The sequence below is a fragment of the Lycorma delicatula genome, chromosome 4 (genome assembly GCF_047948215.1).
Source record: "Lycorma delicatula isolate Av1 chromosome 4, ASM4794821v1, whole genome shotgun sequence".
NCBI classification, from domain to species: domain Eukaryota; kingdom Metazoa; phylum Arthropoda; class Insecta; order Hemiptera; family Fulgoridae; genus Lycorma; species Lycorma delicatula.
In genome coordinates this window covers 45,078,060-45,092,924 of record NC_134458.1, presented here as the reverse complement: position 1 = coordinate 45,092,924, position 14,865 = coordinate 45,078,060, and the positions used below count along the sequence as shown (strand labels likewise).

Genomic DNA, 14,865 nt, shown 5'->3' with positions numbered 1-14,865 from the left:
TAGATTTGCTGATTAAAGTATGGAATGAACTCTCCTATCGGCTGGATGTGTACCATGTGACAAATGATGCTCACATTATACAAAAAACTGTTTAAACAGTTCTTTCATTTCGTACATAATTTATCAGTGTAAGTAAAACTTAATAAATACAATGTGATTTAAAGAAACGGTAAATTTTAAAAATTAAATAACGTTAATGAAACATTTTTTTTAGAAAATGAATTTTATTTCGTGTAATTGTACAAATATTGCCATTTTAGGATACATAAATTTTAGTTTGTATTTTAAAGATGACATCTTGCAGGTGACCTCCTCTTCTACGTAAACACTTACGAAGTCTCTTCGTTAAATTGTTCATGGTTTGACATAACATCTGAACTGGAATTTCCGCAATTGCGTCTCTGATCTTTGCCTTCAGTTCTTCCGTTATAGCAGGTCTACTGTGGAACACTTTGCTTTTAAGGTGACCCCACAAAAAGTAATCGCAAGCTGAGAGATCAGGCGATCTGGGAGGCCATCTAATGTCACCATTTTGTGAAATGACACGTCCAAACAATCGGCGTACAACTGCCATTGATATTCGTGCAGTATGCTCCGTCTTGTTAAAATCAGGCTGTGTTAAGAATCGGTGGAAATCTCTTTTGTTGTTCCACAACAAAGGTTTCAAGCACGGCTACGTAACAAGCCGACGTCACTGTAATCGCAAGATCGTTGTCATCCTCAAAAAAATAAGGGCCTATAACTCCGTAAGATGACATAGCACACCACACAGTCACTTTCTGGCTGTGCAACGGACGCTGGTGTAGCTGCGTAGGATTTTCTTGTGCCCAGTATCTGAAATTTTGCTTGTTAACAAATCTACTGAGGTGGAAATGTGCTTCGTCTGACATCCACAGTTTGTGAACATCCACTCTTCATTATCATTTATCTTCTGAAGCATTACATTACAGAATTGTGCTCGCACAACTGCATCGTTCGGTTTCAGTTCCTGGACGATCTGCAACTTGTATGGATGGTATTGCAAGTCCTTCACTAACATTCTTCAAACACTTGAACTATGCAATTGTAAAGATGCTGAGAAACAACGGATTGACTGATGTGGACTTCGTGTGACAGCATCTTGTAAAGCTTGAAAATTCTGTGGTGTACGGACGGTTCGCTCACGGCCTGGAGGTTCTTTTTCATTGCCGAACCAGTTTCCTCAAAATTAGATATCCATGTTTTATTTGCATGTGCTGATGGAACACGGTCGTGCCGTCCCAGATTAAAATGAAATTATCTACGCGCTCCCTTCACACTGTCATTGTTTTTGTAATACGCTTTGATAGCAAATGCACGTTGCGTACCACTCCAAGGATACATGACAACTAAATGGCAGGTTATGTTAGAGAGGCTGGCGCCACTTATCAAGTGGTACCAATCGCCCACGGCTACCAACACAACTTTCAGAATTTCCCGTTTCTTTTAATCACCCTGTATTAACAACTATCATCCAATCTTTCTGATCTATAGTGTATTAAAGTATTTTTAATTAGTCTCAAAAGTAGATGATTAGCTTTCTTTGAAGAACACAAAGTTTTGAACAATATTTAATTTTAGATCAAAAAGATCCACAATTGATTCATTGGTCAGCTTAACAATATCATGGTCATGAAGTCTACAGCTGTAGGAGATCTATCCCCTCCTCACTGTCGAACGGCGGCATATCTGTGCTTCACACCATGTGTACATGAGGCTAGAATTCAGTTCGACACCGAACGTCGACAACATGCTTGCCCAGTAGAGGGTCATTTTGTTACTTAAGATGTGTGAGAAACATATTCAGTCGTAACATGAACTGTCTACATCACACACAATAAGACTCGCGTCGCAATTTTTCTGGGAAAGACAGCTCTGATACCAGAAAATCTGATCGACTGTCAGCTACTAACAGCACTTGTAGGATTTCCGGCCAGTGCAGATCATTACACGACAATGTAATGTAGAAGTGTATAATCCCTAAATATCAGACCATTGTCATTATATCCATGAAGGCTTTATGCCAATATGACTGAATCCCTCAACTATTACGCATCACAAGGTGAATGTATTGAACATTATTAGGCTAGACTCAATTTTGTCGTAAGCAACCCCCAAATAGAACATTTTGTTGAGTTTTATGTAACTCTACAGTAACAGATACTTGGTTTGAAATCTCTTTTTGTTACTTATTATCCTTGATTGGAAGTAGTCGAGTGGAGTTATTGTACCTGTCCAGTATTCTCTGAACCCATTCCTACCGTCTGGAAATAGTTTGACCCATGCCAATTCCTCTGCCATTTGTTCTTTCATAATGCTGAGTGGAGGGGAGCTGTTTTACTCTTCAACTGATAAATAGACATCGGACGGTCATCTGTAACATCAGGTAAAATAGAGTTCATATTTAGTATATCGCTGTCAATTGGCATTATACTGGTGGTAATGATTTCACCGTCGTAGATATTATAAAGTTTGATTGCCACATTCATTCTCATAATCCTCATTTTGCAACAACTTGCGCTTCTATTTCATGAGCAGTAGAGAGATAGGACTGTTTGCAGTTACTAATGAAGCAATTTCACTAATGGAAAATTGCAGATCTCTTGAATTCTACACTTCTAAAACAACCAACAGATGTCTGCATAGCGACAGATTTGTTGCGAAATGCATCAGTATTGATGTTCCTTTTTCATCTGCTACAAATCCTTATGATCCCCTCGAATGGGAGTCAAAGATATATATGTGAGCTTATACTTAAATATAGCGACTGAGTACTGGTTTTGACAGGTCACGATCCCATGCTCATGGCTCTGGAGGAAATTCTGGATGCCCAATTCTATATTGGTTAAGTAGCCCTCTGGTAATTCTTCAGGTTCAGTTTGCTTGACAAGACCATCAACTACATATGGTTGAACTTGCATGTTCACTGACAGTCACACAGGGCAACAACTCTTCTGTATTCAAGTAACCTGGCCTATCTACCAAGTGCATCATGCATTGCAAGAAGTAACTATCACCAGTTAGCAAAACTGTCTAATTCTGATGACAAATTGTTTTTTTTATATTTTGGTGAATATGCAGTGGCGGTCGCAGTTTTGCTGTACAATGGTGACCACGTGATTCTACTCCAGAATCACTACCTTGGTTAAAATGTCCACGTACTATAAACTTCCCATTGCCTGTATCTTGGAAATTACATTTTTTGTTTCGTTTAACGTATTGATTTTGCTGTATGCTGACTGATTGCAAGATTGCTTCATTTATTTCATTACTATTCATTTTAAAATCAATTTGCAAATTAGCAGACAAGTGATTGATTGTTATGCAAGAGCCATTCAAGCCCCTTTTTTTTTTTTATTTGCATCAACGCAATACCTCCGGCTGCTTAAGAGGTTTTGCAGCAACTGCAACAATGGTGAGTTCCGCATTGGTGGCAGATGTTAGAAGTTGCTCTGATACCTTCTCTACCTGCTGCACAAACAGAATAGCCTGCTCTTTGAAGTCTTGTTGGCCAAACCTTCCACCTGAATGGATCACTTTAATGAAAGGCCTTGCACGATAAATTAGTCTAACCTCCATCTCATTTAGAAACTGCAACTCAAGAGGGATGCGCATGGGAGGGGAACTCATGTTACAGAACGCTGTGGGTGGAATTTTGTTCTTTGAGATTATTAGCGCATCTGTTACAATACACAATTATGTCGGGATGGCCTTGTGACAATAGTTATATTGTTAAGGACAATAACCCGATGTACCTTCTTTGATACAGCATTTTGTTACAGGAGTATTGCACTATTTCGGCCACTTGTGATATTTGTACCTTGAAATTTTCATTTGTTCTTAATAGAGCTGCCTTTTGCAGACTATCTGCCTCCGCATATCAGCGAGTCTCGTTTGACGCGAAATGGCGACTAGTTACAACGCATCATCGTAACGTGCCGTCTCATTTTTTTGAGCTTTAGAGAACGAGTATGTGAAGTTTGTTCAGAACGATACTGAGACATGCTACTAGTTTTTAATCGCTCATTTCGCGAGCACGGATACTTTTTTCCTACTATCTACATCCGTCATTCATTCACTCAGTATCGTAGCAGATCTTGAAACAACTATTTTCAATACAAATAAATTGATACTAAAAATACTATCAATTATCGATTTAGTATCGTACATATGATTTTTTGTGGCCTTTTAGTTCCAAGTAAACATATATATATTTATATAGCCTATGACACTTCCAATAACCTAGGGATTCCAACGCGGGGTCATACATCTAAATTGGTACGGCCATTGAGCTGCTACGATTGAACAAACATACATACTCTACACTACATTTCTTTTTATGTAGTCATGTAAAAATTGTGTTAATCCAATATGGTGAGGGCTACTCAGATGTGATTTTCAAAATGTTGAAATACTCAATAGCATATTCGTTCAATAGGAAAATCTGTAACACGGAATGCTTTGTTCTAAAATTCTATATTGATACAAAAAATAATAATTTGTAGGGTTTTATCTTTTATAGAAATGCATACTGATAACAAAATTGTTTTAAACAACTGTGAAGAAATTAGTTTTGTTTACCTTCTGCGCCAATTACATTATTAAATTAAATGAGTTGTTATTTAACCTATTAACGCCTGAATTAATTTTTTGTAGCACTTTTATTTTTTAACTATAAATATCCTTTCATTATGTTATTTTTACTACAAAAATGGTCTTTATATTATTTATTGAAGGCGTATGTAAAAATTAGTGCGAAAATTCAGCGGGTGCCGCTTGGCACTTATACGTCTTGCTGGGCACGACCGCAATTATCGTTATGACACCGCTAGGCGTTCTCATTGTCTTTGTTTAGAATTGAGTATACAATTTTCATGTTGAATTTTTATTCATTATTTTCATTTTTTTTTTATAAAATTTTTTGCAAACCGCTTTTTTAAAAGAGAGTGAAATTCCTCATTTCCAACAGTCTTCGTCATTTACAGAGTGAATATGCCGATTTATTGATAGAAACCGATAACTTCTCATCGACCCGTACACAAGTTCATTTCTCACATCAGAATACGTTTCCCAGTATCGACATTTTCGTGGCAATATATTACAGCCATACATAATTAGTATACCAAAAAAATACTTTTAATTTCTTCCTTAGTGATGAAAAGATTCAGCTTATTTGTGAAAAGGGCATAATGGTTAGTCTCAGTTACCAATACATTTAGCACCTCATCAAAAAATAATTTGAAAATATCAGAAACATTTCACGATATTTCATATAATTACTTACGAGAAAACTATGTTGTACCTCAGTATGGCATTGTTTGTCCACATTTTTGAAACAATTTTTTGTTTTTTACGTTGTGGTACTTTAGACCTACTAGAAAGGCAGGACGTTAAAGTAATACTTCCATCATTATTATGACTTGAACAAGAAGGGTTATCTGAATCATTACTGTTGACTAATGCTTATGTTTTCAATTACAAGGCCAATAGACTCATCGGCTCCAATTCTTCATGAATCAGAAAAAATTACTTCAGCTCCAGTGAGTAGCTGATGTTTTCTTAAGTTATTAATCATTCCCTTCATCTGAATGTACAGCAGGATCAGGTGGTTCAATAAATATAGATTCAACAGGAGGAATAAAAATTTTATCTTCTTTTAGTATAATCAATATTTCATTCATGTTTAGAGGCCTAAAAACCACCATTGCGAATTGGTTTCACACATACTATTTTGTAACAAAATTAATAATAAAAAAGTAATTTTGTGAATAATCTAGGAAAGATTTTTCCAGGTACATTTTTTAAATGGTGATGTTATGGTATAAATATTTGAAAATTCACTATACAAGGTGTATTGCTGTAGTATATTTCTTTGTGTTATTAGACATAATAGCAATGATAATCATATCTAATTATCATTCTTACCTATGACAATTGAAATACATAAAAGAGCTTTTGAAATAAATGTTTAAAAATAGTAATAAAAAATGAAAACACTAATACAACTAACAAAATCAACATTGGCTAAATTAGCAGTGTAGGTGCTTAGCGGTGCTGCTTGGTACCTGTGTTGTGTTTAGTTACAGTTAATAAAATAACTATCAGGATTATTGCAAAACTTAACTGTCATGATTCTTAGGAACATTAACTAAGGTAATAAGACATTTGGCAGAAACAATTATAAGTGACAAAGAAATTTCATTACTTCCCTTGATGGATTTTCCATTGTAATGAGTACAACACGAAGTTATCAAAACAAAACATGGTCACACTAACTGGAATATTCAAAAGAGTAATAATTGTTCCCTCTGTTAGTAACCTTACAAAGCATTAAAATTGTATTTTACTAACAGCACCTCTGAAATTACGGCTCATAGAGAACAAAGAATTGTGGGTGCCGTTTGGCACTGCTAGGCATTAATGGGTTAACCCACCGGGTTGGTCTAGTGGTTAACGCGTCTTCCCAAATCAGCTGATTTGGAAGTCGAGAGTTACAGCGTTCAAGTCCTAGTAAAGCCAGTTATTTTTACACGGATTTGAATACTAGATCGTGGATACCGGTGTTCTTTGGTGGTTGGGTTTCAATTAACCACACATCTGAGAAATGGTCGAACTGAGAATGTACAAGACTACACTTCATTTACACTCGTACATATCATCCTCGTTCATCCTCTGAAGAATTATCTAAACGGTAGTTACTGGAGGCTAAACAGGGAAAAAGAGAGAGGCATTAATGGGTTAAATATAAGAAACTAAATTTAAACAATGTTACAACTCCATGTTTGGATATATAACAAGTACTGAGAAATGGTAATTATCAGCAGTAGGCAAATACAAAAAACTAGATGTTCTAAAAATTTAAAGTCATAACCTGTGAAATACTAAAATAATAAATTAGAATAAGTACCTAAACAAAAATGGTCTCAATTGAAGAATAAGAAATATGAAAACTTGGGAGCCTGGTTAAACTAGAAACAATAAAACACTAGTTTCGGCAGACCAATCTTACTTCGCACAAAACAGTTTCTAAAATGAAGATCTGCTCAGCAAATGGATTAAACAGCTTAATATACCACAGTATCTTCAAGTACATTATCTGATATTGATAAATATCCAAAGCTGATGATAAGGTAGCAACAGCCAAATTTATTGATGATAATATCATAAAAGGATCACAAAAGGCTCACGATAACAAAAACAGTAAATAAACTGAGCCAGATATTCTACCACTAATCTCTGAACAAGGTATGGATGTATTTTAGATGCCAATGTACGAGTTCTGTTCAGAAAATAACCAAAGATTTTTAATTACGGGCCTATGGAGATATTTAGTGAGGTGCAATTGGCAGCATTGTGTTCCACATAATTTCCTCTGTAACCACATGTTCTTGGATTGTTGATATCTCATCTAATTTTTGTGTTATTGTTGAGTGTAATGTATTTAAGAGTTACCAGCGATTTTTGTAATGTGCAATTTTTGGGAGCAATGAAACAAAATAAAATTTTGCATTAAACTGGGGAAAACTTTCACAGAAACGTTTCAATTTTTGGAACAAGCTTACAGACATGATGCTCAGGGTTGTACACAATGTTATGAATGGTTTTCACAATTTAAAAGTGGTCGTCAGTCAATTGAAGATGACCCTTGACCAGGAAGGCCTTCGACTTCAACTGATGTCACCCACGTTCAGAAAATCAATGAGCTGGTGCATGCAAATTGCAACCGACTGTCAGAAAACTTGCAGAAGAAGTTAGTGTCGCGAATGGATCATGCCATGACATTTTGATTGAAAAATTGAACATGCATCGAGTTGAATTTGATGACTGAACAGTAGAAAGAACATTGAATGGGGCGTTTGTCAGCAACTTCTTGAACAAGCCAATGATGATAGAAACATTCATGCAAAGGATCAAAACAGGAGACGAAAGCTGGGTTTACAGCTACAACAGCGAGACAAAAGTTCAATAATCACAATGGACTGGCAAAGGATCCCTACACCCCAAGAAAGTACATGTCTTGTAATCATTATAAATTCTGACCTAAATTTAAAATTAAATTAAATTGAGTTATGTAAAATTGTTAATTCATTTGTATTTTATTTTATAGTAAATTATTTTGTTATATGGATTTTTTATACGTCGACGGACGATATATTTTTTAAAACATAAAAGTTAAATTAATAGCAGCATGATTCATTTGTTATTAAATTCTTTCTTAAAATAGAATTTTAAGAAACATGAGATCATGCTGAAAAATGTACTAACATTCTCTATACAAAGAGAGTTACGTTTATGAATACACATACGCAGACTTGGACAATTCAGAGAAATAGTGGTGGGGTTAGACCTGTGACACCATCAGAAAGCGTCAGTAATATGCATGATTTTGTCTTGGCAAGTTGTGTGTAGCGAGTATATAAAAAAAAAACTGATCATGAAATTTTACAAATCATGAATTATAAGAAACACAGGTATGAGAATTTTAAATAAAAGGCCACTTCATAAGAAATATTCTTGGATCTACTAAAAGATTTCTTACACGTAGATAAATTTTTTAAAGAAAATAACTTTAAAAATATTATTATTAAAATTGTAACGTGTTAAAATGGCAAAAATATGAATAAAAATTATAATTAAAACTAATCTTGGAATTGCCAATTCTTTAGTATCATAGGTATTAGTAAGATATTTTGTTAATTTTTGATGTGTACAAATAGTTATGCAATAGTGGTTCTATGAACGAACCTAAGTAGACAAGTTATGGGACTTTAAGTCAAATGTGTTTATCATTTTCTTTATTTTTATAAATAATATGTATCATTCATCGCTGTAATATTTTTTCATGTAATGAGTTTTTGTAAAATTTGTGAGAACATATGCAGCATAGTCCTAGTAAGTACATAATTTCGCAAATCCCAACTAAAGTACATTTTTTGTTTTTTTTTTTAATTTAATTTTTATAAAATTATAAATTAAAATTTTTTCAGTTATAAATTTGATTTTTTTTAAAAAGGTTTACAATTTGGTATAAGATAACGGACCAGAAGCTTACAGTCTCTCGATCCAATGTCAAAGTGATGCTCTCTGTTTTTTTTTATTTTAATGGAATTGCATTTTGGATTCTTGCCTCAAGGTGAAACAGTGAACTGTGCGTACTATCAAGATGTTTTACAATGGTTATGAGAAGAAATCTTCTAAAAGAGACCAGAGTTGTGGTGAGACAACTCACGATTCCTTCACCACAATGTGCCCCGCACACTTAGCAATATATCAGATTTGTGCCAAAAATCAGATGTCTGTCTTCCATCACCCTCCCTACTCACCAAATCTGGCTCCTTGCAATTTTTTCTTATTTCTGAAATCAAAATTGGTGATGAAAAGACATTATTGTGAGACTATTGATAACATTAAAGCAAATTCATCATGGACCTTAAAGGCCATTTCAAATGAAGCTCCCAGGACTGCTTCATGAAGTGGAAACACTTCTGGGAAAAGTGTGTGAATAGGGGAGGGGTGTTCTTTGAAGGGGAGAAAGACCAATAATCTGTAAAATTAATAATAAAGATTAAAAAAATAAAGTTCGGTTATTTTCTGAACAGACTTCGTATTGACACTTGTTTTCAACAGCAAGTACTAAATATAAAAAAATGTGATTCAAGATCAGATCAAAAGTTTTTTTGATTACCAATCAAAAACTAAGCAATCAAAAGACAAGTTACTTCAGTTCATTCAAAACTATCATGATTTGGAACAACTATAATAAATAACTGACAACAATTTAGAGTTGTTTTTTATTTAATTAGTTATTAAATAATATATGTTATAAATTATAAATAATATTAAATTTGAAGTGGTTTTTAAATGTTGTATGTAAATGAATCATTTTTAAATCCATAGTGTTTACTATTTAATATCTGCTTGAATAATGGTTCACTACAAATACCCGGTTAAGTAAATTCCTGTATTTTTTCATTTAGACTATTTTATTTTTAGACATTAGAATAGTTTTCAAAAGCAAATAGTAAGATACAAAAATTATTTTTTAATTGAGAAATATGTTTTAAAATACATGGCTCCTTTAATGTAATTTCTCTAAAATGAAGAAATATCATGGGCCCATCAAATTCTTTACAGAGAAAGTATTTTGTAAGCATAATGGATGGAAATGTGTTTTAATAAAAAGCCAATTTTTATCCTTTCTTTGTTAATATATTCTGATGCAGAAGGGTGTGCTGCTTTTATATATAAAGCATTTATTTTTTGTTCACTTTGCATAGATATATTTATTTCATTTCACGCAAAGGAAATTATGAAAAAGGAAACTAATAAGGAGTAATGAATAAATTACAATCATGCCTGATAATGCTAATCATTACAAAAACTGCTACTTTGATTTGGCTGCTACTTGCTGTATAAGAAATATTATCTAATAAACTCCACCAATGATCTGAATTTCTGCTAAAATAGTAAAAATATACATATATATATATATATATATACATTTTTTAAAGCTGACTTTTAACCATTACATATTCTAAAGTGTGGTGAATTATGATTATATACAGTTTATTCTTGTTTTACTCTGAAGACTGAGATAATTTAATTATCAAAGGATAATGATAAGATACAATTATTGACCAGTAGAATAGACTAATATCTGTTACACGTGAACTACCCATGTTAAACAATAGCACCTATTTCTGAATTTCAATCAAATGAGACAAAAAGTAATTGAAAATAAACATTATGGTTTCAAAAAACTTAACTGTTACATTCAATACAGTCTTAATACAGATATGTGGTCCAGTTCTATAGACACTACACCTATTAAGTTAATTGATTCAGACAGTAGATAGAAAGTAAAAAAAGTCAGTTAAACTGAGAGTTATTTTCCTCTAGATAATTGCTACAAAAAGTAGTTTTAGATGATATATTAAAATGATAAATATGGTTTAAGGTACTATTTTACATAATAACACTTACAAAGATTATTGTTAAATTTTCTAAAGCTACCAATAAATAACTTTTTCATGAAATTCAACAGAATGGTTATAATATAAAGAAAAACTACAAAAAAAACTTTTTAATGATGAAAAGTCCCAAAAAAAGGAGACCAATTTGTATACCCATCCTTCAAGAAACTTAATAGCTATGTCCTCCTACTGACCTGGATCATAACAGAACCACAGTCTCTGAAATTCATCATTTTCAGTAACTGATATGGGGAAACAAATCTTAAAAAGGTAAGTAATTACTTTGATGGTTATAAAGAAAATTACACTGAATAAATTAATCCTGAAATAATTACAAAATAAAAAAAAAATTAAAGATACTGGAAAGGTAGGGGGGGGGGGAGAAACAGAGTAAAAGGAATTTTCATCTAAGATAAACTTATTTTAAAATAATTTAAATACATTTCATGAACTTCATGCAGAAAAAAATAAACATTTTTTTATTCATATAACTGTTAAAACATAAAAAATAAAATGTGCTAAAAATTACTTCAGAAAAATAAACTGATTGAAGAAATTAAAAACCATCCATCATATGATGTATTATACAGGCTTTGAAAGAACCTACAGCAGTAGATAAAGAATCTAACAGTGCACTACCTTGACCCCACCATTTGTATCAAAAGCCATATTTGCTCCATCATGCATGATCCATAAAAGAAGGCAGTATAACAATAACATGAATAAATATGAATTTGTTAATTAATATTACACTTTAACCATTAACAGATATCAGATAAAATTATACCTAAAATTTTAGCCAATTAATAAATATGAAAGAATTAGTTTTTCTTTATATTTCTTGAGACTTTCACATTTAAAAATAAAGAGCTAGAGTTTCCATTTAATTAATTTTTGCAATGTGGTATTTAGCTTAGCTTTAAACAACTAAAATAATTAGTACATATTACAAATTAATTCTACTTATTTTGTTAAATTTTTAAGTAAATCTATGACCTTTGTTTTGTCACTGAAATTCTTTACTTTGATCCAACGGCTTGCTCTTTTTTTTAGTTGTAGTACACTGTTACGTGTTCTATATAACACACCACATTCTTAAGATTCTTTTCTGCTTCTTTCTATATGCTGTATTTTAGTTTTCACTTCTGCTCATTAATATTCTTTTTTCCCTCTCAATTAATCTGATTTGTATTTGTCAATGAGATTTGTTTACAAATACCAAATTCTGCTTAATTGAAATACTCTCTTTATGCTTTAAATTTCAGGCAAATCACTAAAAAAAAGTTACCATGTTTTATTCTAATGTAGAAGAAGGGTGGGGCTGAATATACTTTGCATTTAATGCAAATATATTAAAACTTACTACTTTCTTTAAAATACACTTTTAATAACAATTTATATATAATTCAAATTTATAATACATTTCAAGTTATATTACTTTTCTCACTTTAAAATTTTAAGGTACAAAAAGCATAAATTATTTATTGTCCTTGAACAAATTATATATATAAATATATATATATATATATACACACACACACACACACACACTCAAAAGTATGTATTATGTAAATATTTTACACATTTATGACAAAAATTTTGAACATCTCGCATAACTTCTTCACTTCATCAGAATAATCACACTATCTTTATGCTACACTGGTACCAAAGTACAAATAAATTTGACTGATACATTTTCCAAAAATGTTGCCTTACAATCAGAGATTTCTTTTCAATGCTGCATTCAGTGTCAAGACAGAATGACTCCTTATTCTTGATCTACGATTGGTCAACTGTTATGACTACTCTGCAAATGATTGGGAGCATCGGCAAATGTATACTTCAATCTATAAGCTTCTGCAACTAGCATACCAATTTCTGCATCAGTCCAATTTTGAGTTGGAAGATTCTGGAGCATCAACATCAATCCCTGAAATAAAAAAAAAGACTATACAAAGGTTTTAGCATTCTCTACATATTTATTTTCAACACAAAAACCAAAAAACGGGATGAATTTAAAAAAATGATGAAATAGCAGGGATGCAACAAGATTAATGAGTAAACGGAAAGAGATTTTATTGGCAGCCAACTTCTCACAATGCACGAGGAAAAGAAATCCATTAAGTGGCAGACAACAAATACAGTATGCTATTACACATTCTAGGTTTGTTATATATCAATATACATTCATTCTACATACATAAACTAGAATAAACTTAAGAATGTACTATGGAACATATATTTCAGGTGGCCAAGTATGAGATAAACCTATACCAGACAAGGGTGTTTAACATTTCTTTAATTTACATCATATTAACTAATTTTTAAACATACTTTTAACCATTTTTTTGATTTTAATAACAAAATAACATTTACATAGCAACATTGTATCATAAATTATGTTTCCATAGAAATGTTAGCTCTTAACTAACCTTTTACAACTAACCAGAACTGTTTAAGAAGCGGCTGAAAATTATTATTTTTTAAAAATAAAAATCTTAATTTTCTGGAAGTAATTTAGAAAACAATCGGTCAACTGAAAAAATTTAATAATTCAAGGCATTAAAAAACATTTTATTTTAACAAATTAAATGCAAATTTTTATTCTTCATAAAAAAAGGTTTGCTCTCAAAAATAAAAAAAACCACATCAGTAACATAGTTGTCTTTCACAACTCATTACATAAACTTGTGAGTCAGTGTTCTATGCTTGTAAAAATTCACTGAAGTTAATTAAACAAAAGATATTTCCTGACTTTCAAGCTTCCCACCTCAGCAAGAAGTCACAAATACAGGTTACAAAAAAGAATATTGGGGTCTTAAAGCCATCTAATCTATTAACTCTGACTTACAGTAATGAATCAAAAATAAAATAAAGGGTAACACTTAATTTTTTTCTTCAAGTGTTCAATATAAGCCCTTTTATCATACAGCACTCATTCAATCAATAGAGGAGTTTGTTCTATACTTAAGCAGCATGTCTGAAATGGAAGCAGCAGGCAGGTGCTTCAATCTTGTGCCTCAAATCAAAGAGATCAGTAGATATCAAAAACGCACACACAATATCCTTCGTAGAACTCCAAAGAAAAAATCACATGGGGGTCAAATATGGTGACCTTGAAAGTATCGCAAACAAGCTCTCAGGGGGAAACAGTAGGGGAAAACATCATTCAATCAATCCCATACAGAGTTATGCTAGTGAGGAGGTACACCATCTTGTTGCCAAATAAAATTCTCTGATCCTTCTTGCAGTTAAGGAAAGAACTACATATGTAACATATTCAAATCAGCAACTCTTGTTATGCTTGCTTCAGTGAAAAAGAACAGCTGGTAAACTTGCTGTCAGGATACTGCTCAAACATTTAATTTTGGGGAACCCCTTTTGCATTGTAATAGTTCATGGAGATTTTCTGACCCCCAGATATAGAGATTATGTGAGTTAACTCTTCCACTAAGATGAAATGTTGACTCCTCAAACACATTAAGATCAAGAAAGTTGTCATTTTCAAGCTTTAACATTTTGATAGTGAACTCTGTAGGCTTCAAAGCCAGTAACAGCTGTAAACAGTATAGATACAAATGTAAGCATTTCCTTAAATATTCTAAACTGTCATCAACAGTATTGCTAATTTGTGGCTAGCCTTTCTAACAGGATTTTTAGCATTTTGCAGGAAAGACTCTCTGACATGTTCAACATTTTCTTAAGACAACCTTGGTTGTTCTGTACTCTTCTAGCAGATGAGGCCTACAGCGAAGGCAAAAGATGAGTTAATAAATCACTGATGTAAATGTCTACCAAGGCATTTACATCGGTGGCATACCAATGAGGTCAGGCTTATTATTAGATGTAAAAAGTCAGAGGGCAATAGACGACT

At 32.5% G+C, this 14,865-nt stretch overlaps 1 protein-coding gene across 1 annotated transcript in view; it reads right to left on the bottom strand.

Annotated features, from left to right (window-relative positions):
* Positions 1-11,447: 11,447 nt before the first annotated feature.
* Positions 11,448-14,865, bottom strand: part of Tbc1d22 (TBC1 domain family member 22) — a 38,292-nt gene continuing 34,874 nt past the window's right edge. Inside the window, exon 11 of the mRNA XM_075362828.1 lies at positions 11,448-12,921. Coding sequence (XP_075218943.1) covers positions 12,781-12,921 — 141 coding nt within the window. The 3' untranslated portion in view covers positions 11,448-12,780. The remainder of the gene's footprint in view (positions 12,922-14,865) is intronic.